This window comes from Pristiophorus japonicus, chromosome 18 (genome assembly GCF_044704955.1).
Source record: "Pristiophorus japonicus isolate sPriJap1 chromosome 18, sPriJap1.hap1, whole genome shotgun sequence".
Taxonomy (NCBI): domain Eukaryota; kingdom Metazoa; phylum Chordata; class Chondrichthyes; family Pristiophoridae; genus Pristiophorus; species Pristiophorus japonicus.
The window spans coordinates 94,688,447-94,711,404 of record NC_091994.1 but is presented as its reverse complement, the minus strand read 5'-3'; the positions used below and the strand labels follow the sequence as shown (position 1 = coordinate 94,711,404).

Here is a 22,958-nt window from a genome sequence, read left to right as displayed (position 1 = left end):
TTCAACTTCCAGTGATTTCCCCCAGTATTCATTTGGCTTCGTAGGGCTTACATGTGGCCCGTCCTCCTCGTACATCAACATGGCTGCAGGCTTCCTGCATATACACGCCAAGTTACCGCTGACGTTGCAGTTTCTGCAGGTATATTGCTGATACCTGCAAGCTCTGACTGGGTGTTTGCCTCCGCACCTCCAGCATGAGCTGGAGGCCCCATTGTTGGAAACAAAAGGTCCATTACCAGTCGATCATCTCTGACTGTCTCTGTGACTGTCCTTAAGCTCACCATTAATAGGTGTTCATGGTCCCATTACTGGCCGCATTGTCCATTGCGATGGCATGAATTGCCGTTCTGCTAGCCATTGTCTCTGTTGAATTCCTCCTTTGGGTTTGACTACATGCTGGGCCATGTCCAATTGCCCTTGTCTGCCTAGAGAACTGTGTGCCACGTTAACAATGTTGACTCCCTGGTCGTTTGCAGCATTTGAGCCAAGATTTTTGTCATACATCATTCTGGTCTCTTCCTCCCCTGAGATAAATGTCTGGGCTATCAGAGCCGCCGCTTCCAAGGTCAAGTCTTTGGTCTCAATCAGTTTCCTGAAAACCCCAGCGTGCCCGAAGCCCTCAATAAAAAAGTCTCGCAGCATCTCTGCTCTGCATGCATCTGGGAACTTACATAGGCTCGCCAGTCGCCGGAGATCTGCCACGAAGTCTGGAACGCTTTGCCCTTCTCGCCGCCGGTGCGTGTAAAACCGGTGTCTCGCCATGTGCATGCTGCTCGCCGGTTTAAGGTGTTCCCCGATCAACTTACTGAGCTCTTCGAATGTCTTGTCTGCCGACTTCTCTGGCACTAGAAGGTCCTTCATCAGGGAGTACGTTCTGGATCCACAAACCGTCAGGAGATGAGCCCTGCGATTGTCGGCCGAATCCTGTCCCAACCATTCCTTATTGACAAAACTTTGCTGTAGTCTCTCAATAAAGTCGTCCCAATCATCACCAACACAGTACCTCTCTTCTGTGCTGCTAGTGGCCATGCTCGCATGGTTTAAATCCCAGTTTCTCGTCGCCAATAATATGTCTTTACTGTACAGTATAAATGCACATGAGGCCCATACTTGAGAGAAGGTCACTCTGTGACCAGTTACCTTTATTACCAAGACCTCAAGTGATGAAGGTGGGTGGAGCTTCCCCTTTTATACCTGAAAGTCCAGGTTAGGATTGTCTCCCACAAGTTTGCCCCTTGTGGTCAATGTTCTCAAGGTGTACAACTTAGGTCAGCTTATACATGGGTTACAATGGTGGTTGAATACATGACAGTAGGAAGAATAGCAAAACAGAATTTTTTAAAAATGGTATGAAACTTTTAAATGTTGGTGTTCAGAGAGATTTGGCTGTCCTTGTGCAAGAACACAGAAAGCTAGCATGCAGGTACAGCAAGCATCATCATCATTCATCATAGGCAGTCCCTCAGAATCGAGGAAGACTTGCTTCCACTCTAAAAATGTGTCCTTAGGTGGCTGTACAGTCCAATACAAGAGCCACAGTCCCTGTCACAGGTGGGACAGATAGTCGTTGAGGGAAAGGGTGGGTGGGACTGGTTTGCCGCACGCTCCTTCCGCTGCCTGCGCTTGATTTCTGCATGCTCTCGGCGATGAGACTCGAGGTGCTCAGCGCCCTCCCAGATGCATTTCCTCCACTTAGGTTGGTCTTTGGCCAGGGATTCCCAGGTGTCGGTGGGGATGTTGCACTTTATCAGGGAGGCTTTGAGGGTGCCCTTGAACGTTTCCTCTGTCTACCTTTGGCTTGTTTGCCGTGAAGTAGTTCCAAGTAGAGTGCTTGCTTTGGGAGTCTCGTGTCTGGTATGCGAACAGTGTGGCCTGCCCAGCAGAGCTGATCGAGTGTGGTCAATGCTTCAATGCTGGGGATGTTGGCCTGGTTGAGGATGCTAACATTGGTGCACCTGTCCTTCCAGGGGATTTTCAGGATCTTGCGGAGACATCGTTGGTAGTATTTATCCAGCAACTTGAGGTATCTACTCTACATGGTCCATGTCTCTGAGCCATACAGGAGGGCGGGTATTACTACAACCCTGTAATAAGGAAGGCAAATGGCATATTGTCCTTTATTGCAAGGGAGTTGGTCTATAAGTGTGTTGCTACAATTGTACAGGGCCTTGGTGAGACCACACCTGGAGTACTGTGCACAGTTTTGGTCTCCTTATCTAAAGAAGGATATACTTTCCTTGGAGGCGGTACAACGGAAGTTCACTAGATTGATGCCTGGGATGAGCGGGCTGTTTCATGATGAGAGATTGTGTAGAATGGGCCGATACTCTCTGGAGTTTAGAGGAATGAGAGGTGATCTCATTGAAACATAGGATTCTGAGGGGGATCGAAAGAGTAGATGCTGAGTGGTTGTTTCCCCTGGCTGGAGTGTTTAGAACAAGGGGCATAGTCTCAGGATAACGGGTCGGCCATTTAAGGCAGAGATGAGGAGGAATTTCTTCACTCAGAGGGTTCTAAATCTTTGGAATTCTCTGCCCCAGAGGGCTGTGGATGCTGAGTCTCTGAATATATTCGAGTCTGAGATAGATAGATTTTTGGAGTCTGGGAGAATCAAGGGATATGGGGATCGGTAGGAAAGTGGAGTTGAGGTCGATGATCATCCATGTCATGTATGTACATTCTGTTTGTAGCCAACAGATGGCGTCATTGTTGGAGGCCACTGAGCAGCACGCACATGGTGCTGCTCGGGTATAAAAGGCCACCTATTTTGAGAGTCAGGCACTTTGAGCCTAAATAAAGTGGAGCCAAGGTTGTACCTTGCTTAGTTAAACAGTACTCAGTTTGAACCTTTATTGCATACATAACATTTGGCGACGAGAATACAAGTACCTTTGTTCGTGGAGGGAGAAAATTGGGCAGACTTTGTGAGCCATTTGAACCAGTCCTTCGTGGCCAACAAAATGAAGGGGGTCGATGAAGCAGATCGGCGCCGGGCCGTGTTCCTCACTGTGTACGGTTCAAAGATCTATGGTCTGATAAAAATCTACTCACGCCTAGTGATCCAACAGAGAAAACGTACGAGGAGTTGTGTACATTGGTATGTGAGCAGCTCAAGCCAGACAACGGCATCATCATCTCGAGATACAGGTTTTATACACACGTTCGATCGGAGGGCCAGAGCACGGCGGAATTAGTCACTGACCTGAGACGTCTAGCGGGACTGTGCAAGTTCGGGACGGTGTTGGCAGACATGCTGCGGGACTTCTTTGTTATCGGTGTCAACCACGAGGTGATCCTGTGCAAACTTCTGATGGTGGAGGAGTTGGATTTAAAAAGGGCCATCGCTCAATCATATATGACGACGGACAGGAGTCTAGAACAAATAGCGGTGAAGAACCGAACCTCGGCAAGTACTGTAAATGCGATTGATTCGGCGTTCGGCAGAGCGGCACATGGCAGGGCCTATCCGGCTGCGTTCGTGAAACCTGTGGCTGCCCAAAGTCCACCAGCGGGGAATATATCCGACTTCTCCATGTTGGCGGTGTGGGGGAAATCACCGGCACCAGCAGTGCTGATTTAAGCAATATAGTTGCAAAGGCTGTCTGAGAGTGGGGCATCTCCAGTGCAAGCGTCTGCAGATGAGCAAGCGTGCTGCGACACACCACGTAGAAGATAAGAGTCAGACTAGCGCGGATCCGGATACACAATCCGAGATGCCAGAGGAGGAAGTGTATGGACTGTACTCCTTCATAACCAAGAGTAAACCAATTTTGATTAATGTGAAGTTTAACGGGATACCGGTATCGATGGAACTGGACACGGGGGCGAGTCAATCGATCATGAACGAGAGGGCATTTTATAAGCTGTGGGATACTAAGACTGTGAGGCCCAGGCTGAGCCCTGTTAACGCCAAGTTGCACACGTCCACCAAAGAACTGATAAAGGTGATTGGCAGTGCACAAATTAACGTGTCATTTAACGGTGCGGTTCACGAGTTACCGCTGTGGATTGTTCCAGGCAATGGCCCAACGCTACTCGGCAGAAGCTGGTTGAAGAAAATTAGATGCAACTGGAATGACATAAAGGCGTTGTCATCGGAGGACGATACATGTGCCCAAGTATTGAGCAAGTTCCTCTCGCTGTTCAAACCGGTATCGGCAACTTCATGGGAGCCAAGGTGGAGATCCACGTGGACTCAGATGCAAGACCTGTCCATCATAAAGCTCGGGCAGTACCATATATGATGAGGGAAAAGGTCGACATTGAACTGGACAGACTCCAGCGTGAAGGGATCATATCACCGGTCGAATTTACTGAATGGACCAGCCCCATTGTTCCTGTGCTGAAAAGTGATGGCACAGTCAGAATCTGTGGAGACTACAAGGCTATGCTCAACAGGGTTTCAAAACAAGATTAATACCCGTTACCCAAGGCTGATGACTTGTTTGTGATGCTAGCTGGAGGGAAGTCGTTCACAAAACAGGACTTGACTTTGGCCTATATGACACGAGTTGGTTGAGACGTTGAAGAGACTTAGGTGCATTAACATGCACAAAGGACTGTTTACTTACCACAGGTGCCCTTTCGGAATTCGCTCGGCTGCAGCAATATTCCAGAGAAATATGGAAAGTCTACTGAAGTCCGTTCCCAGAACCGTCATGTTCCAAGATGACATCCTGATCACCGGTCGTGACTCCAAGGAACATCTGAACAACCTGGAAGAGGTTCTACTGCATTTGGATAGAGTGGGACTCAGACTGAAACGCTCGAAGTGTGTCTTCATGGCACCGGAGGTCGAATTCCTCGGGAGGAAAATCGCCGCTGATAGCATCAGACCTACTGACATGAAAACCAAGGCCATCAAGAATGTACCAAGCCGCAGAATGTGATGGAGCTGCGTTCGTTACTGGGTCTACTCAAGTACTTTGGTAACTTCCTACCTAAATTGAGAACCACTGCACATGCTATTGAGAAAAAGTGACAACTGGGTGTGGGGCGCATCGCAAGACAGAGCTTTCCAGAAAGCCACCAATCTGCTTTGCTCAAACAAGCTGCTGGTACATTATGATCCATATAAACATTTAGTTTTGGCCTGTGACGCATCGTCATATGGAATTGGTTGCGTGCTCCAACGAGCCAATGAGTCGGGGAAACTGCAACCTGTCGCGTATGCATCCAAAAGTTTATCTAAAGCGAAAAGAGCCTACAGTATGGTAGAAAAAGAAGCTTTAGCGTGTGTGTACGGTGTTAAAAAGATTCACCAATACCTGTTCGTTCTTAGGTTTGAATTAGAGACCGATCACAAGCCGCTCATTTCATTGTTTTCCAAGAGCAAAGGTATCAATACCAACGCTGCATCCCACATTCAAAGGTGGGCGTTGGCATTATCTGCTTATGATTATGTCATTCGCCACAGACCTGACACAGAGAATTGTGCCGTTGCTTTGAGCCGGTTGCCGTTGCCCAAACGGGAGGTGGAAATGCCACAACCGGCGTATCTAATGGTTAATCATGGATGCTTTTGAGAGTGAAGGAACCCCTGTCACGGCTCAACAAGCTAAGACCTGGACCAGCCAGGACCCGATTTTATCGGTGGTAAAGGGTTACATCCTCAAAGGGGATTGGTCTGCCATACCTAAGCAAATGTGTGAGGAGGCCAATTCGTCGCAAGTATGAACTGTCTATACAAGCAGATTGCATATTGTGGGGCAATCACGTTGTAATGCCCAAGAAATGGAGAGAGAAGTTTGTGCGTGAGTTACACAGCACACATCCGGGTATAATGATGATGAAGGCCATTGCCAGGTCCCATGTATGGTGGCCAGGAATTGATTCTGAGCTGGAAGCATGCGTGCATCAGTGCAACACTTGCTTGCAGCTCAGCAAAGCACCAGCGGAATCGCCGCTGAGTCTGTGGTTGTGGCCATCCAAACCTTGGTCCAGGATCCATGTAGATTTTGCAGGTCCCTTCCTGGGCAAGATGTTTTTAGTGGTGGTGGACGCTTATTCGAAGTGGATAGAATGCATAATCATGTCATCCAGCACGTCCATGGCAACCATAGAGAATCTCAATCTCATGTTCGCGACACGTGGTCTGCCTGACATAGTGGTGAACGACAATGGGTCGTGTTTCACCAGTCAGGAGTTTCAGGAGTTTGTGAAACTTAATGGCATAAAACATGTAAGGTCAGCACCGTTCAAGCCTGCGTCCAACGGGCAAGCTGAACGTGCAGTACAAATTATCAAGCAAAGCATAAGGAGAGTAACCCAAGGGTCACTGCAGAACCGCTTGTCCTGCATACTGCTGAGTTACAGGACAAGACCCTGCACGCTCACAGGGGTCTCACCTGACGAACTCATGATGAAAAGAGGTCTTCAGACAAGCTATCTCTGGTACACCCGGATTTAAATAATCATGTTGAATACAGAAGACAAAGTCAACAAGGGTACCACGATCGCGCAACAGTGTCACGCGAGATTTCTGTGAATGATCCTGTATATGTGTTGAACTATGGTCAGGGTCCCAAATGGATTGCTGGTACGGTCATGGCCAAGGAGGGCAACAGAGTATTCGTTATTAAGCTCAAGAATGGGCAAACTTGCAGGAAACACATGGATCAGACAAAGCTGAGGCACACAGACAAGCCAGAACATTCGGACGAAGAAACCATCGACGACCAACCAACCTACCAGCAGTCTTCAGAGGACTCGAGGGTCATCAGTGAACCCAGAATTTCCATCACGGACCTGTTCAATAAAAATGGACTTGCAATTCCTGACCTGATCACTATCACCCCCAACAAGTCAATCATCCAGCCATCAGCCACAACAGACCCCGCACACTCACCCAAGGCTGGAATCGAACTGAGACAGTCAACCCGGGAGCGCAAAACACCAGACCGTCTCAACCTGTGAAAGACTGTGATAAGATCTCAGGGGGGTATTGTCATGTATGTACATGCTGTTTGTAGCCAACAGATGGCGTCATTGTTGGAGGCTCAGGTATAAAAGGCCAGCCATTTTGAGAGTCAGGCACTTTGGGCCTAAAGCAGAGCCAAGGTTGTACTTTGCTTAGTTAAACAGTACTCAGTTTGAACCTTTATTGCATACATAACAAAACACGATCTTATTAAATAGCGTAGCAAGCTCGAAGGGCCATAGGGCCTACTCATGTTCCTATTTTTATGATCTTATGTTCTTATCAGAATAACTAATTGCAATGTTGGAAACGTGGCAGCCAATTTGTGCACAGCAAGCTCCCACAAACACCAATGTGATAATGACGGGGTGATCTGATTTAGGTGTTGGTTGTGGGACCTAGGGAGAACTCTGCTGTTCTTCTTTGAATGGGAAATTTTACATCTACCTGAGAGGGCAGACGGGGCATCAGTTTATTGTCTCATTCGAAAGACAGTGCTGCACTCCCTCGGTACAGCACTGAAGTGCACTACACATAAACTGCATTAGCGCCCAGTGTGTGCAATCTGATTTAAGCCCCTGGTTTTGCAGGAATTGGTCTCTGGTCACATGTCTCCTCGTGATTGACAGGCTCGCCAGGGTTCCACTTCCGGGTCAGAGTGCGGCAAGATGGTGGCACCCAGTGCACGGGACTGAGAATAGCAGAGGAGAAGGTGAGGGGGCGACCCGAGGGGAGCGCGGGGCCCGGCCTGGGGCAACCCGGGGCTGCTTTGTGTCGGGCGGCGGCCCTGAAATACCCACAATGGCGGCTCCAAGGCCCATTATCCGGGCCCGTGACACCGGGCAATAGTCAGCGAGTAACAGCCTTTTGGGCCCCTTCCCCAGACTGTGATTGTGGCAGGATATTGGGACTGTGGGCAGTGGCCGGGGGCTGGGGCGGGAGACCAGGGTCGCAGGGGCGGGAGACCAGGGTCGCAGGGGCGGGAGGTATCTCCTGTTTCTGGGGTTCAGTGTCCTTGACGCTGAAGCATCACCTGTGACAGGAGTGTACATTGACAGTTCCCATTATAAATAGGGACATAAATAATAATGGGAACACAAAAAGGGCAGGATGAAAGAGGGACAAGGCTTGCATTTATATAGCACCTTTCTACACCTCAGGACGTCCCAAAGGGTTTTAAAGTCAATGAAGTATTTTTGGAGTGTCGTCATTTGTAATGTAGGAAATGCGGCAGGCAGATTGCACACAGCAAGATCCCATAAACAACAATGAGATAGATGATCAGATAATCTGTTTTAGCAATGTTGGTTAAGGGATAACTATTGTCCATGACACTGGGAGAACTCCCGTGATCTTCAAAATAGTGCTGTGGGATCTTTTCGGTCCAGCTCAGAGGGCAGATGGGGCCTTGGTTTAATGTCACTTCCGAAAGACGGCACGTCCGACCTCCTGTGACTAGTTTAATAGCATTTAAGTAGTTAAAGAAATTGGAAATGGGGAAACATTGAGTTGATGCACTTTGGTGTGGGGAGGCGGAGCTATGGTTGGTCACAAGTCTGCAGGGGTGGAAGTTTGCACATAGCAAGATCCCACAAACAGCAATGTGATACTGACCAGATAATTTTTTGTGATAGGAAAGGGGATAAATATTGAGAAAGAGGGGACAGTGATCCAGCAGCTGTTCTATTTTGTGCTGCTGTGCTGTGTTCTTGGTAAACTAAAAAAAAATTCCCTTTGTTGCTAAATCTTCCTGATGTATTTTTTTTTCAATGGGTAGAAATGTGAGGCTAACAAGTTATCCATGGTCTAACCAGTGCACTGCTTGGTGTGGTACTGAGCATCCACATCGCTGGTCTGAGCTGAGTTAACTGATCTCTGCCAGGGATACAATAGATCACAGCACCCTGGGATAGATAGGGAGGTGGGGGCTGGGGGGAAGCACAGGATCAGGGTGGGGCTTCGCCCTGATTTCCTTTGTTGACACTCGCGTCTAGCTCACGCCTGAAGAACAGCCACTTGAGTGAAGTATATTCGCACGTTTGGAATATTTCAATAACTATCGGGGGCAATCGGGTGAGAAAATGAGCTAGAAATAAAAACGAAGGAAGCTCCAAATGTGTAGGAAGAGCCGAATACTGGAATACGCAACGTCGACTTATTTTATTCCTCTCCTTTGTCCCCAGGTGTAAAATTGGAAGAGACAAGTCATGGTGCATCTCTGTAAGTATGGCACAGCAAACTCTGAGATAAACTTTTATACGTTTAGTGTCCTGTGGTAGCCCAGCTGAAATATGATGCCAGCTCTGAGCTCAGTAATAGTTGTATCTCGGTTGTGTTTGACACTTGGGGAAACTGGCTGTCTGGGGTACCATTGCCCTCTCGCTGGATCTCCCCGGAGAGGCCCATGTGATCTGCCTTCCTCAATCTCTCTCCCGTTCCCTTTCCCAACACGTTCATGGCATGTTCACTCTCTCTTGGTTCCATTCCTGCCTGTTCCGGTGCAGCGACCATTCTTCATTAAACTGTCTTGGCACTGCCACAAGTGTCCGGTCTGGCTGACAACCCCTGGCTGTACTGTGGTGCCGTTCTATCCGACTCTCTGCCCCACATCCAGTCCTGGTGGAGGCTAAATTTCTTTCAGCCTGACACTTGACTAATCCCTTTTCGTTCCCACTAGTAGCCCTGTGCCTCGGGTTCGGGTTGAACCAACTAGCGTACAGTCTCAGTACTTGGCTCAACCCTGCGTTAAATTACTGGGCCCACATCTGGTCATTCACCAAGACTGCAGTGTTCCATTTGTGTATTGTTGCTCGCTTGTGCCCTTGTGCTGCTAAAACTTCACTCCAATAATTTATTTCCTCCAGACCGACTTCTCAAATGCTTTCCTCGCCAGCTCTCTTTCTTCACCCCCCCCGGCCCCCCCTGCAAGACTCCAGTTAATTCAAAACTCTGCAGTGTGTGAGCTCCCTCTCACCATTCCCCTCCTATCGGCCCAGCTCTGCTCGGCTTCACGATCTTCTCCAGTTGTATGAAGCAGTCGGGCCCTTCCCTTCTCCAACCTCACACTACTCCGCTCTGATACTCGGGTCCCTGTATCTGAAAAGACTTGCATTGTATAGCAGCTCATCACGTCTCCATCATCTCCAAGTGCTTCGCAGGCAGTGAATTACTTTGAAATGGTGTCATTGATGTTATGCAGCCAAACACGGCGGTTGTTTTGCATACAGCAAGTTGAATTGACCAGTTAATCTGTTTTTGATGGTTTTGGTTGAGGGGGGAGGTGGGGGGTGGGAATGCTGGCCTGGGACACCGGGAGCACTCCCTGCTCTTCCAACAGTGCAGTGGGATCTTTAACATCCACCTGAACCATTGAGCTGGGACCTCGGTTTAACGTTTGTCATGAAGGAGGGTATCCCTGCCAAGCCACTCCCACAGTGCAGCTCTCGAGTGTCAGCCTGGAGAATGTGCTCAGGTCCTGCAGTGTAGCCTCTGAGCCAGAGTGCTACTAACTGAGCCAAGCTGCCACAGTCTCTGGAACATTCTTCCACAACTGCTCGCCTCTCCCTCTTCCTTCAAAATCCTCCTTGAAACGTCTGTCTTTGGTCCTCCCCATCCAGTTCATCCCTTTCTTTCTCTCGGTGCCTGCCCCCCAACACTCCCGCTCTGAAGGTGCGGTGCGGAGCTCTGTACAATCTCGGTGTGGCTGATCCCTGTGCCGTTGTAGATCAAGTATTCGTGTTGCCTCTCTTTCAGCGTCGATTCTGCTGAAACATTATCACCGGGGGTATGTGTCCATCCGCCTGGCTCTGGGCGGCTGCACCAATCGCCCCTTCTACCGGATTGTCGCCGCGCACAACAAACGGGCCAGGGATGGCAAGTACCTGGAGCAACTGGGATCGTACGACCCCATGCCCAACATCTTCAGCGAGAAGCTGGTCAGTTTGAACTTCGAGAGGATCAAGTATTGGCTGGGCTGTGGGGCGCACATGACGAAACCTGTCGCCAAGCTGCTAGGTAAAGGGGGTTCTGAAGCTCTTGTCCTCAATTGTTCAGTTTCTCTTCCCCCCCCCCCCCCCCCCCCCCACCCAGAAGGTGTTGGGGATCGAAGACGGACCACTCGGCCTGGCAGTGAGTACGACGGTATTCGAGGAGGGTATCACAGCCAAGTCTGGTCCTGTCCCCAATGCTTTCCAACAACCATAGCCCCTCCCCCCGCACTGCCCTCTCAGCCAAGCCAACATGGACTGGGACTTGGTGTAAAAGCAAAATGCTGCGGATGCTGGAATCTGAAATAAAAACAAAATGCTGGCAATCTCAGCGGGTCAGGCAGCATCTGTGGAGAGAAACTGAGTTAACGTTTCAGGTCTGTGACCCTTCGTCAGAACTGGAGAAGTTTGAGAAGTCCCCTGGTCCTGATGAAATGCATCCCCGGTATTAAAAGAGATGGCGGAAGTTATAGCAGATGCATTCGTTATAATCTACCAAAATTCTCTGGACTCTGGGGAGGTACCAGCAGATTGGAAAGCAGCTAATGTAACGCCTCTGTTTAAAAAAAAAAAAAAAAAGGGGGCAGGCAAAAGGCAGGTAACTATAGGCTGGTTAGTTTAACATCTGTAGTGGGGAAAATACTTGAAATTATCATTAAGGAAGAAATAGCGGGACATCTGGATAGGAATAGTGCAATCAAGCAGACGCAGCATGGATTCATGAAAGGGAAATCATGTTTAACTAACTTACTGGAATTCTTTGAGGATATAACGAGCATGGTGGACAGAGGTGTACCGATGGATCTGGTGTATTTAAATTTCCAAAAGGCATTCGATAAGGTGCCACACAAAAGGTTACTGCAGAAGATAAAGTTACGCGGAGTCAGAGGAAATGTATTAGCATGGATAGAGAATTGGCTGGCGAACAGAAAGCAGAGAGTCGGGATAAATGGGTCCTTTTCCGGTTGGAAATCAGTGGTTAGTGGTGTGCCACAGGGATCAGTGCTGGGACCACAACTGTTTACAATATACATAGATGACCGAGAAGAGGGGACAGAGTGTAGTGCAACAAAATTTGCAGATGACACTATTAGTGGGAAAGCGGGTTGTGTAGAGGACTGAGAGGCTGCAAGGAGATTTGGATAGGTTAAGCAAATGGGCTAAGGTTTGGCAGATGGAATACAATGTCGGAAAGTGTGAGGTCATCCACCTTGGGGAAAAAAACAGTAAAAGGGAATATTATTTGAATGGGGAGAAATTACAACATGCTGTGGTGCAGAGGGACCTGGATGAAACTCTTTTGAGTTTACCTGCGAAAACATAAAACATTAAAGAGTGCCACCCGACCTGGGTGACACTCCAGACATTTACAAGGCCCTTTTTTTCCCCCCTTTTTTTTGTTTTTTTTGTGTTTTTCTTTTTTTGGTTTTTTTTTGGGCACTAAAATCACAATTTTTCCCCAGTGCCCCCTATAAAAGGGAAGGGGACACTAAAAGCACCGGCAATTAAAACAAATTAACTGTAAAACGTAAAATCAAATTAAAATTTGGTTGCCGGGCGTGATGATGCACCCCACTCCCTCCGGTGCCCACCTCTCGCGGAAGGCCGCGAGCGTACCGGTGGACACCGCGTGCTCCATCTCCAAGGACACCCTGGACCGGATGTAAGAGCAGAAGAGAGGCAGGCAGTCAGGTTGAACGACCCCCTCGACCGCCCGCTGCCTGGACCGGCTGATGGCACCCTTGGCCGTGCCCAGGAGCAGTCCTACGAGGAGGGGACCTGGATGAATCCCAAAAGGTTAGTTTGCAGGTGCAGCAGGTAATCAGGAAGGCAAATGGAATGTTGGCCTTCATTGCGAGAGGGATGGAGTACAAAAGCAGGGAGGTCTTGCTGCAACTGTATAAGGTATTGGTAAGGCCGCACCTGGAGTACTGCGTGCAGTTTTGGTCACCTTACTTAAGGAAGGATATACTAGCTTTGGAAGGGGTACAGAGACGATTCACTAGGCTGATTCCAGAAATGAGGGGGTTACCTTATGATGATAGATTGAGTAGACTGGGTCTTTACTCGTTGGAGTTCAGAAGGATGAAGGTTGATCTTATAGAAACATTTAAAATCATGAAAGGAATAGACAAGATAGAGGCAGAGAGGTTGTTTCCACTGGTCGGGGAGACTAGAACTAGGGGGCACAGCCTCAAAATACGGAGGAGCCAATTTAAAACCGAGTTGAGAAAGAATTTCTTCTCCCAGCGGGTTGTGAATCTGTGGAATTCTCTGCCCAAGGAAGCAGTTGAGGCTGACTCATTGAATGTTTTCAAGTCAAAGATAGATAGATTTTTAACCATTAAGGGTTATGGGGAGTGGGCGGGTAAGTGGAGCTGAGTCCACGACCAGATCAGCCATGATCTTGTTGAATGGCGGAGCAGGCTCGAGGGGCTAGATGGCCTACTCCTGTTCCTAATTCTTATGTTCTTATGAGATGTAACGGATTCTTAAGGAAGTGCAGGGGCAGTGAAAGGGGGAGGGGAGGAATGAACAAAAGAGAAGGTCTGTGATAGGGTAGAAGGCAGAAGAGATTAGAGAGACAAAAGAGATGATGGGCAAAAGTGAGATGGTAATGGAACAAGTTAAGAAACAAAAGATGGGGTGTGAATGGCAGAATCATCACCAGCTGCTCTGGGAAAGGGGGGGGGGGGAAGAAAGGGGGTGGAGCGTTCTTTGTTTTAAATAAAAAGGAAAGGGATAAAGAAATACGGGCAGAGGTTATGGTCTGAAATTATTGAACTCGATGTTGAGTCCAGAAGACTGTAAAGTGCCCAAGCGAAAGATGAGGTGCTGTTCCTCGAGCTATACCAGTCGGTGTCATCCCCTGCCATGCCACCAGGGGGAGCTGATGCCCATTTTTAATCTTGTGTTGTAATTATTGACTCTCTTTGTCGCTCCTGACTGCCACTCCCTACTGACAGCACAGGGACAGCCAGGTATATGGCCTCTGGCAGTGATACTAGCTGAGTGCTGCTTGTCGGGGAATTGCATGAGCCAGGCCTGGATGGACAGGCAGGGAAAGCGTCCCTTCCACAAAGTAAAGGTCGAACTCATCATGTGACCAAACCCCAGCAGCAGAGGGGCTGCCGGGTCTGCCTTGCGCGTGCTGGCTGCTTTTTGATATGCCAGCACTGTGGCCCAGTGACTGCTGGCTTAACGAGAAGGACTGGAGCTCTGTTAAAGCGGAAACTGGCAACAGAGCTTTGCTCCAGCGCTTCTTGTAAATTTGTGTCTCTCTTTTTTTGTCTGTCTCCTTCGATTGCTAGGTCTGTCCGGGTTTTTCCCTCTGCATCCCATGACCGTGACCGGGGCGGAGAGATTCCACAAGAAGCAGGCACTAATGGCCCAAGCTGCATCAGAGAAGGGGCCTGTGGAAGCTGCAGGGGATGAGCAGCTGTGCCTAGACCCTGGGGAAAGCAGCACGGCCCCTGGAGATGGACATTAACAGCCAGCAATACTTCACTGAGTGTTGTCGGTAACACGCCGAGGAGATGCTCTCAGCCTGATTCAGGCCTGTGTCGACAAGACGGCAAACAGTGTTGCCGTGGGAATTAGTTATTATCGTACCAACGGACTAAGGAAAAAGCACATTTAAACCAGTATCCTTTAATATTGTGTACCTCCCAGTACTTCACCTCCGTGTTGCACAGCTCAATGCTCTCTCCAGACACTGCACAAGTTAGGAAGGGCAGAGAGTGTATGATGGTACAGCTAGGTATTTGTCTCCGTTCAAGTGAGCACTGTGAAAGTCTCTCGCCCAGCGTTACAGGTTGCTGAAACCCAGTGAGAGCAGTCATTCCTTGGGACACCAAGCTTAACATTCAGTTGCTGCAGCTTTTGGTCCCCTGAAGTATCTCGAGTGTTTCTGCTCCTTCCCCTGTCCCTGGACCTCAATCCCAGCCTCCCCTTCCTCAGCTGCTGATGTCAACAGACCATTTTGCTGTTTCAGGACAGTATATAGAATGACACTGTTTTCACAGCACAGAATCAGGCCCAACTGGTCCATGCCGGCATTTATGCTCCACATGAGCCTCCACTCACCCCTTTTCATTTAATCCCTATCAGCATATATTCTATTCCTTTCTCCCTCGTGTGTTTATCTAGCTTCCCCTTAAATGCATTCCAACATAATCAGAAAGCATGAAATCCCAGCTTTCCCAGCCCAGCCGCTCCGAGTGAGCAGTGTGACCCAGTAGCTGCTGCTCAGCTTGTCGCCGTGTGCAGCAGACTCCGTTGTGTGGCGAGATCGGGCTGTTGCTCACGTAAATATGGCCCCTGTTTCTTGGGATGAGTCAGGATGTCCCAATCTCGATTATCCTGAACGATTGTGTCAGCTAATGAAGCTTCCCTGTCCTGCGGCTGACCCTGAGGCCAGACACTTTGACTGAAGGTCACGGCGGCCTGGCTTCTGGTACCCACTCTGTGTCCAACCCTTGCTCCCACCTTTCCTGTAGGTTTGAGCCGTGGGATGTTGCTCCCACCCTAAAAAAACAAACCCTTTTGTGATTTAGACCCAGTGTGACACCACGGAATCATGCTCCCAGGAACCAAAGCATTTCCAGTGAATTGCTGGGTTGCATGACTGAGGTGCGATTGGGCTGCCTAGTAACTTGCAACTAAATCGCAGAATCAGCCCACTCTCCTCCCTCTCCAACAAAGGAGCAGCACCGCTCATGAAGGAAATGGAAATTGGTGCACCTGTTTTATCAAATTCACAGACACACATCCTCGTCGTTGTTGTGTTAAACATTTGACATCTCTGGTTGCTTTGTCAATCGCATTTAAGCTCATGGCCAAATTCTCTCTCTCACACTTTTCAGCAGGGGGTCACGGAGACCTGGATGGGTGTGGGAATCTGGGCTGCAGAATCTACATCCTAGCCCAGAAGCATTGAACTCTTTTTTATTTTTTTCCCCCCTCACTATTTTAACATCACGCCAGGGCCGCTGACATTTAGTGCCAAACTGCGTCTGGAGAGTAAACTTTTCAGAAAGCTTTTTTTAAGCCGTTGGTAGATCTGTTGAGAGTGATTCCATCCTGACCTTTTGAGTCGTTTGAACAGTCCTCCTGCAGTACTGGATCGCTGCCATTAGGTGGCAGTTAAGAGGCAGACATCCTGGGGTACAGCAATGCCCGCTCGAGTCGGGATTCTGTTCTGAGGGTTAAGTGCTACATGTCCTCTGCAAGAGTTGGTTTTGGACACTGGTTCTATTTGGCCCTTTTGCTCAACAATATTGAGTGATTATTTTTAAACGTTTCTGATTTCAGTGGATAATAAATCTCGAACTGGTTTAAACAATTCCTTGGCTTGCTCCTTTATCCTTTACAGAAATGATGCATCAACAATGATCGATGTTGAGGACACTATGTGGGGATGCAGGAGAGGGAAGGATTGGCTGTGTGTGTGCGGGGCAGCGGCAGAGAGTGGCAGGGTAGAGAGGTGTTGCTGCTTATTGCACCATCCCGTGTGAATGTTTGCCCAGCATTGTTTACTGATGCCAGTCTCACTTTAACAACCCCTCCTTTACAGCCTCACCTGGTTTAGCCATGCCACAAGCCACCACACCTGGTGAAATATCTCTGCGTCCTCCCTAGCACCCCTCCCCCACACAGTGTGGTGAAGGTGCTCCCCACAGTGTTAGGGAGTTCCAGAAATTTGACTCGGCGACAAGAAAAATGTCCAATATACATAGGATATACGGCACAGAACCAGGCCATTCTGCCCAACCAATCCATGCTGGTGTTTATGCTCCACTCGAGCCTCCTCCCGTCTTTCCTCATCTAAATCTATCTGCATAACCCTCTACTCCCTACTCCCTCATAGGCTTGTCTAGCCTCCCCTTAAATGCACCTATACTATTCGCTTCAACCACTCCTTGTGGTAAAGAAGTTTCTTCTGAATTCCCTATTGGATTTTTTAGTGACTATCTTGTATTGATGGCCTCTAGTTATGCTCTTCCCCATAAGTGTTCTTCATCAAAACTGTTCATTTTAAAGACCTTTATTTGGTCATCCAAGTCAGGATGGTGTGATGCCCTGGGTACCTGAGATTGAACTTGGGACTCGTATGCCTCAGTATGCCTTTGGTGTGTATTTATCACTTTAATATGTTCACCCCCCCTGCAGTTTATAGGTTAGAATATACCCTGGGTGCACCTGTGAAGGTTAGAAGGGAGCGTTCCTTCATAAATGCGATTCCACATCTTCCTCAAAGGTTCAGTGAGTAAATGTATTGCCAGGTTACTAGGCTGGAGAATCCCATCTTTGACCCCTTGTCTATGCAGAGTAAACTGACTGGACAGCAGCAGGGGCTGCAATGAGCTGTGTTCGGAGAGGGAGTAAAGCAACCGGGACCCCTCTGCTGGACACTGCCCGTGCACAATGAGCGAGAACAGGCTCGGACATGGCCGTGGTGACCCCGACAGTAAGATGGCCTACTGACCTGAAGAATGGTCACCCGGCCAACGTATATGGGAGGAGAGGGCCATTAGGGGGCACTTTGCCAGTACAGAACGCTCTGTTGGCTCACTGGAGCAGAATGGACAAAACCACATTCAACAGAAACAAATCAAGAATGCGAAAGTGTGGTTGAAGGAGTGTTTGAGTGTTGCAGCGGTGAGTTGTTACCTATTGTACTGGGCACTGCACAGAAGAAAGGAAGAAAAATGATGCTTGGCGATTACTCCCATTGAGTTGTCCAAGTGAGGCCATTGTGCGGTGCAAAAATCGCATTAGCTTTGCTTTGAAGTTAATCACCTGCTCGATTAAAGGAAATCTGACCTATTTAAAAATTTGCTTTAGTGAATGAAGCAAATTTATGGAGCTGTCAGTTCCAGCAAATTGCAAGCAGCCTGTAGCAGAAGCTTTGGCACAGCCCTGGATTTGTACGGATACCAATAGTCTGGTTCTCTCTGTTTATCTGGTACAGTGCGGGTCGTGCTGCAGGTCGACACTGGGATTAGGAGGCAGCGGGCAGGCGCACTGTGCCAGAGGCGAGGGCGTTCCTGGTATCAGAAGCTCCGATCAGCTGTCGGAGGGGTTGGTATTTCTGACCCGGTACGTCGCTCGTCTGTAGGGACTCCGAAAATGAATGTAGGGCGGGCCGGGTCAGAGGGTGTCCATTGCATGAGGAAGTGGGGAGTTTTGTCGGAGTTATCTTCATAACTCAATAAATCCTGCAGCACAGACAGAGTTATACATTATAAAGAAAGGTGGAGCCAGAACCAACATATGTTGGAGGCTGTAATCTGTTTGTAATCCACGATTCCCAGGTGAAAGGCCAGAGCCTCTCAGCACAGCACCAAGGTAGAAAAAGAGTTGGAGAGTAAATGCGGTAAATCAGCAAATAATAATCGGCTGCCAAGCGAGTTTTAAAAGCCTGTAGATTGGAGGAGGAAGAGAAGACAGAGGGAGATTGGAAGGCCCAAAAGAAAGACTTGCATTTATATTGCTCTCTATTCCAGAATCATTCTGGGATGTAAAGATAACTCCAGCTTCTATTCTCCACTGCTTACCCTCTTCCTAAACCCCTCTCCCAAGTCTCCACCCTCACCTCCAACAATAAGTGTGAGGAGCTCATGGACTTTCTCCCTAAGATTGAGACCATCCATTTGGCCACCTCTGCCCTTCCCCTAGCCCATCAGGCCAAATGTTCTCTTAAGGAACCCCCCCCTGCCCTAGCCCTGACCTCACATCTTTCTCCAGTTTCTCTCCGATCTCCCCTCATGACCTCTCTGAGCTCATCTTGGCCACGAGATGCACTTTGTGCTCCCTTGACCCTATTCCCACCAAACTGCTGACCACCCAACCTCCTTTTCTGGCTCCCATGTTAATGGTTCTCCTCAGGTACTGTCCCCTTCTCCCTCAAATCTGCCATCATCATCCCTCAAAAATAAAAAGTCCCTCGACTTCTTCGTCTTTGCAAACTACCGCCCCATTTCCACCCTCCCTTTCCTCTCAAGTCCTTGATCGTGTTGTCATCTCCCAAATCCGTGCCCATCTTTCCTGCAATTCCATGTCTGAATCCCTCCAAACAGGTTTTCGCCCCTGCCACAGTACCGAAACGGCTCTCACCAAAATCACAAATGACATCCTTTGTGACTGACAAAGGCAAACTCTCCCACCTCGTCCTTCTTGACTTGTCTGCAGCATTTCATACGGTTGACCACTCTATGGGCCCAAGTTTCCACATGATTTGCGCCTGATTTTTAGGAGCAACTGGTGGAGAACGGACTATCTTAGAAATCGCAATTCTCCACATTTTTTTTTCTGCAGTTCTAGTCAGGTAGAACAGTTCTACTTTGGAACAGAATTTTTTCTTCAAAAGGGGGCGTGTTCGGCCACTGACGCCTGATTTGAAAGTTTCCACAGTGAAAACGTACTCCAAACTAAAGTAGAATGGAGCAAGTGAAGATTTTTGTAGAACTGAAAAAACCTGTTCTACACATTAAAAAATCAGGCGCAGGTTACAAATTAGGCGCCCAGAACGCGGTGGGGGGGGAGGGGGGGGGAAAGGGAACTCATTAAATTCTACAATAAATCCTTATTTATACTTATACAAATATTATACAAATAAATCCAACCTGAATAAACATTTATAAGCCAAGAAAAGATTAAATAAACCATCTTCCTACCTGTGTGAAAGTGCTTCAGCCAGGGAGAATTCTGCATTCGTGTCGCTGAGGGGAGGGGGAGGGGAGGGAGGGAATGAGAGAGAGAGAGTGGGGGAGAGGGAGAGAGAGAGAGAGAGGGGGGGGAGGGAGAGAGCGAGCAGGAGGGGGAGAGGGGGGGGGGATCGGATCCAGTCCGGGAGCGGGAGTCGGGTCCAGTGGGGGCGCGGGAGCGCGGGTCGGGTCAGTCGAAGGGGTGGGGAGCGGGTGTCGGGTCTGGTCCGGAGGCGGGGGGGTGGGGGGCGCGGGTGTCGGGTCAGGTCCGGAGGCGGGGGGGGGGAGCGGGTGTCGGGTCAGGTCCGGAGGCGGGGGGGTAGGGGGCGCGGGTGTCGGGTCAGGTCCGGAGGCAGGGGGGGGAGCGGGTGTCGGGTCTGGTCGGGGGGGGGAGCAGGAGCTGGCCGTGGGAGGAGCTTTATTCACGCAGCCCCAGTGAGGCCATTCAGCCAGGGCTAGGGGCTGCGTGCTTCAGGCCCCTCCCACACAGTTCGGCGCCTGGAGCTACTGCACTTGCGTGCCCACTGTAGCGCGCATGTGCAGTGCCGGGACCTGGCTCCGCCCCCCCACAGCTCGTGCTGGCTGCGCCGAGGGCCAGAGGACCTGCAGGTAGGTGGAGAATACCGAGGATTTTTTTAGGCGCCGTTTTAGGCACGAAAAACGGGCGCCCAGCTCGGAGGGGCGCCTGTTTTTTTTGTTGTGGAAACTTGGGCCCAATATTACTACATTATCAAGAGAAATCAGTAACAGTATAACACGAGCAGACTTCAGGACGGTCTGATGAACCCTTTCCTTACAAGTGATCTGTCTGGGATAGAGAGTGGGCGCTGCTCGGGACAGAAAGTACCAGGCTCAGGAGGGATAACCTGGGATGGAGAGGGGCGGGCCTGGGACAGAGAGGAGTGATTTGCCTTTGCCTCTGACCTGCAAATGGGGAAGGTCAGGAAGCTGCTGTTGGCTGTCAGATTTGAAAGGCGAACTTCATTTTTACATTGTTGACATTGGATCAGGCAGTGACATAACCGTGTAAACAAATATATCTTGAGCAAACCCAATGCTTCATACAACACAGTCAGAAGGAAAATATCAGAACTGAGATCAAGCTCATGATCAGATTCAAACAAAAGCCATCATTTTACTGGGGAAATTTCCATTTTACTCTTGATATTTTTAACAAGGCGCTGGATAATAAAGATTAATTTGTTCCATTTGCTGTTGGGGTTATCTGGACTTGTGATAAGTCTGCACTAGGGGAGATGTGTGTTTGTTGTGGAGACCCATTCAGCTCTGAGAAGCATATTTACAACATTAAACAAATCACTGCCGTAGCACACAGAACAGTGGCATTGAGATTAGTATTCCAGATAAGGAGAGTCATTTATAACCCTGCTGTCAAACCCAGGCTCCCTTCCCACATCTCGCTTGCCCGCTCTCAGCATTGAATGGAACTACTTCAGTGATGGAAACCCTGACTGTAGCAATTCTGTTAATCTGCAATAATTTGCCTCTTTGTTAGCTTGCCCCTCCCTATCTCTGTAATCTTTTTTAGACTCTCAATCCCACAAGGTGTTTGTGCTCCTCAAATTCTGGCCTCTTGAACATCCCTCATTATAACTGCTCAACCATCGGTGGCCGTGCCTTCAGCTGCCTGGGCCCTAAGGTCTGGAACTCCCTGCCTAAACCTCTACACCTCTCTACCTCTCTTTCCTCCTTTAAGATGCTTGTTAAAATCTACTTCTTCAACCAAGCTTTTGATCATCTGCTTTAATTTCTTCTGTGGCTCGATGTCAAATTTATCTGTTTGTCTGTAACACTGTTGTGAAGCACTTTGGGACGTTTTACTACGTTAAAGGCGCTATATAAATAAAAGTTATATTATAATTCTGTTTCAGCCTCAGCATAACCAGGAGCTGACCCCCCCCCCCCCAAAAGCCTCGGTGAAAGGGCTGCAGTTATACTATATGCACAATTCAGACTGGTACCTGCTTACCGTGATCTGGGGCAAGTGGATCCAGTTATACTGCTGACTTCCCAGTGTCTAATCCAATTGATCATGCTTTGTGCAAAGAAATACTTCTTTATACTGATGCACTTCTTTATATCAGTCCTTAATTTGGGTAATTTGTCTTTGACCCATTTGAGCCTGTGACCTTTTCCACTGTCAGTAAATTTCTGATTCTACCTGCCCGGTTACTGTTTAGCACCTTATATCCCTCTATATAGCCATCTTTCAGATGAATCCTTAAACCATACCCCATCTGCCCTCTCAGATGAACATAAAAGCTTTCATGGCACTATTTCGAAGAAGAGCAGGGGAGTTCTCCCCGGTCAATATTTATCCCTCAACCAGCATCAGTAAAACAGATGACCTGGTCATTATCACATTGCTCTTTGGGACCTTGCTGTGCGCAAATTGGTAGCTGTGTTCACTACACGCTCAGACATGTGCAGAGCTCCCTCCTCACTGGTATTCGATTAAGTTATGATGATAATGCGCTCATTGAGAACAGAAAGGTGAAAAGAGAAGTTGGAAAGTTCACAGATTTCCAGATGGGAAGTTTTTAAAAGTTCATTTTGGCCCAGTTGGAGTTAATACTACTTTGCACAATCAGAAAGTGTGCTGTATAACTGGCCTGTGTAACTGATCAGGAAATACTAATTTAAAATGCAGTACCTCGAAATCGAGGAAGACTTGCTTCCACTCTAAAAGTGAGTTCTTAGGTGACTGAACAGTCCAATACGGGAACCACAGTTCCTGTCACAGGTGGGACAGACAGTCGTTGAAGGAAAGGGTGGGTGGGGAGTCTGGTTTGCCGCACGCTCCTTCCGCTGCCTGCGCTTGTTTTCTGCATGCTCTCGGCGACGAGACTCGAGGTGCTCAGGTGTGCAAAATTAAGGCACATGATATTGGGGGTAATGTACTGACGTGGATAGAGAACAGGAAACAGAGAATCGGGATAAACGGGTCCTTTTCAGAATGGCAGGCAGTGACTAGTGGGGTGCCGCAGGGCTCAGTGCTGGGACCCCAGCTATTTACAATAAACATTAATGATTTGGATGAAGGAATTGAGTGTAATGTCTCCAAGTTTGCAGATGACACTAAGCTGGGTGGCGATGTGAACTGTGAGGAGGATGCTAAGAGGCTGCAGGGTGACTTGGACAGGTTAGGCGAGTGGGCAAACGCATGGCAGATGCAGTATAATGTGGATAAATGTGAGGTTATCCACTTTGGTGGCAAAAACACGAGGCAGAATATTATTTGAATGACGGCAGATTAGGAAAAGGGGAGGTGCAATGAGACCTGGGTGTCATGGTTCATCAGTCATTGAAAGTTAGCATGCAGGT

At 48.7% G+C, this 22,958-nt stretch overlaps 1 protein-coding gene across 2 annotated transcripts; it reads left to right on the top strand.

Moving 5' to 3' along the window:
* The first annotated feature begins 7,571 nt into the window (after positions 1-7,571).
* On the top strand, positions 7,572-16,249 carry mrps16 (mitochondrial ribosomal protein S16). Of its 2 annotated transcripts, none has more exons than XM_070860404.1 (4): positions 7,572-7,631; positions 9,103-9,139; positions 10,673-10,933; positions 14,217-16,249. In XM_070860404.1, exons 2-4 carry the CDS (start codon positions 9,127-9,129, stop codon positions 14,393-14,395), a joined length of 453 nt encoding a protein of 150 aa, XP_070716505.1. In that variant the 5' UTR covers positions 7,572-7,631; positions 9,103-9,126; the 3' UTR covers positions 14,396-16,249. The 2 variants fall into 2 exon arrangements, with proteins under 2 accessions (XP_070716505.1, XP_070716506.1); XM_070860405.1 differs by lacking the exon at positions 7,572-7,631 and adding an exon at positions 8,907-8,992.
* Positions 16,250-22,958: the final 6,709 nt, after the last annotated feature.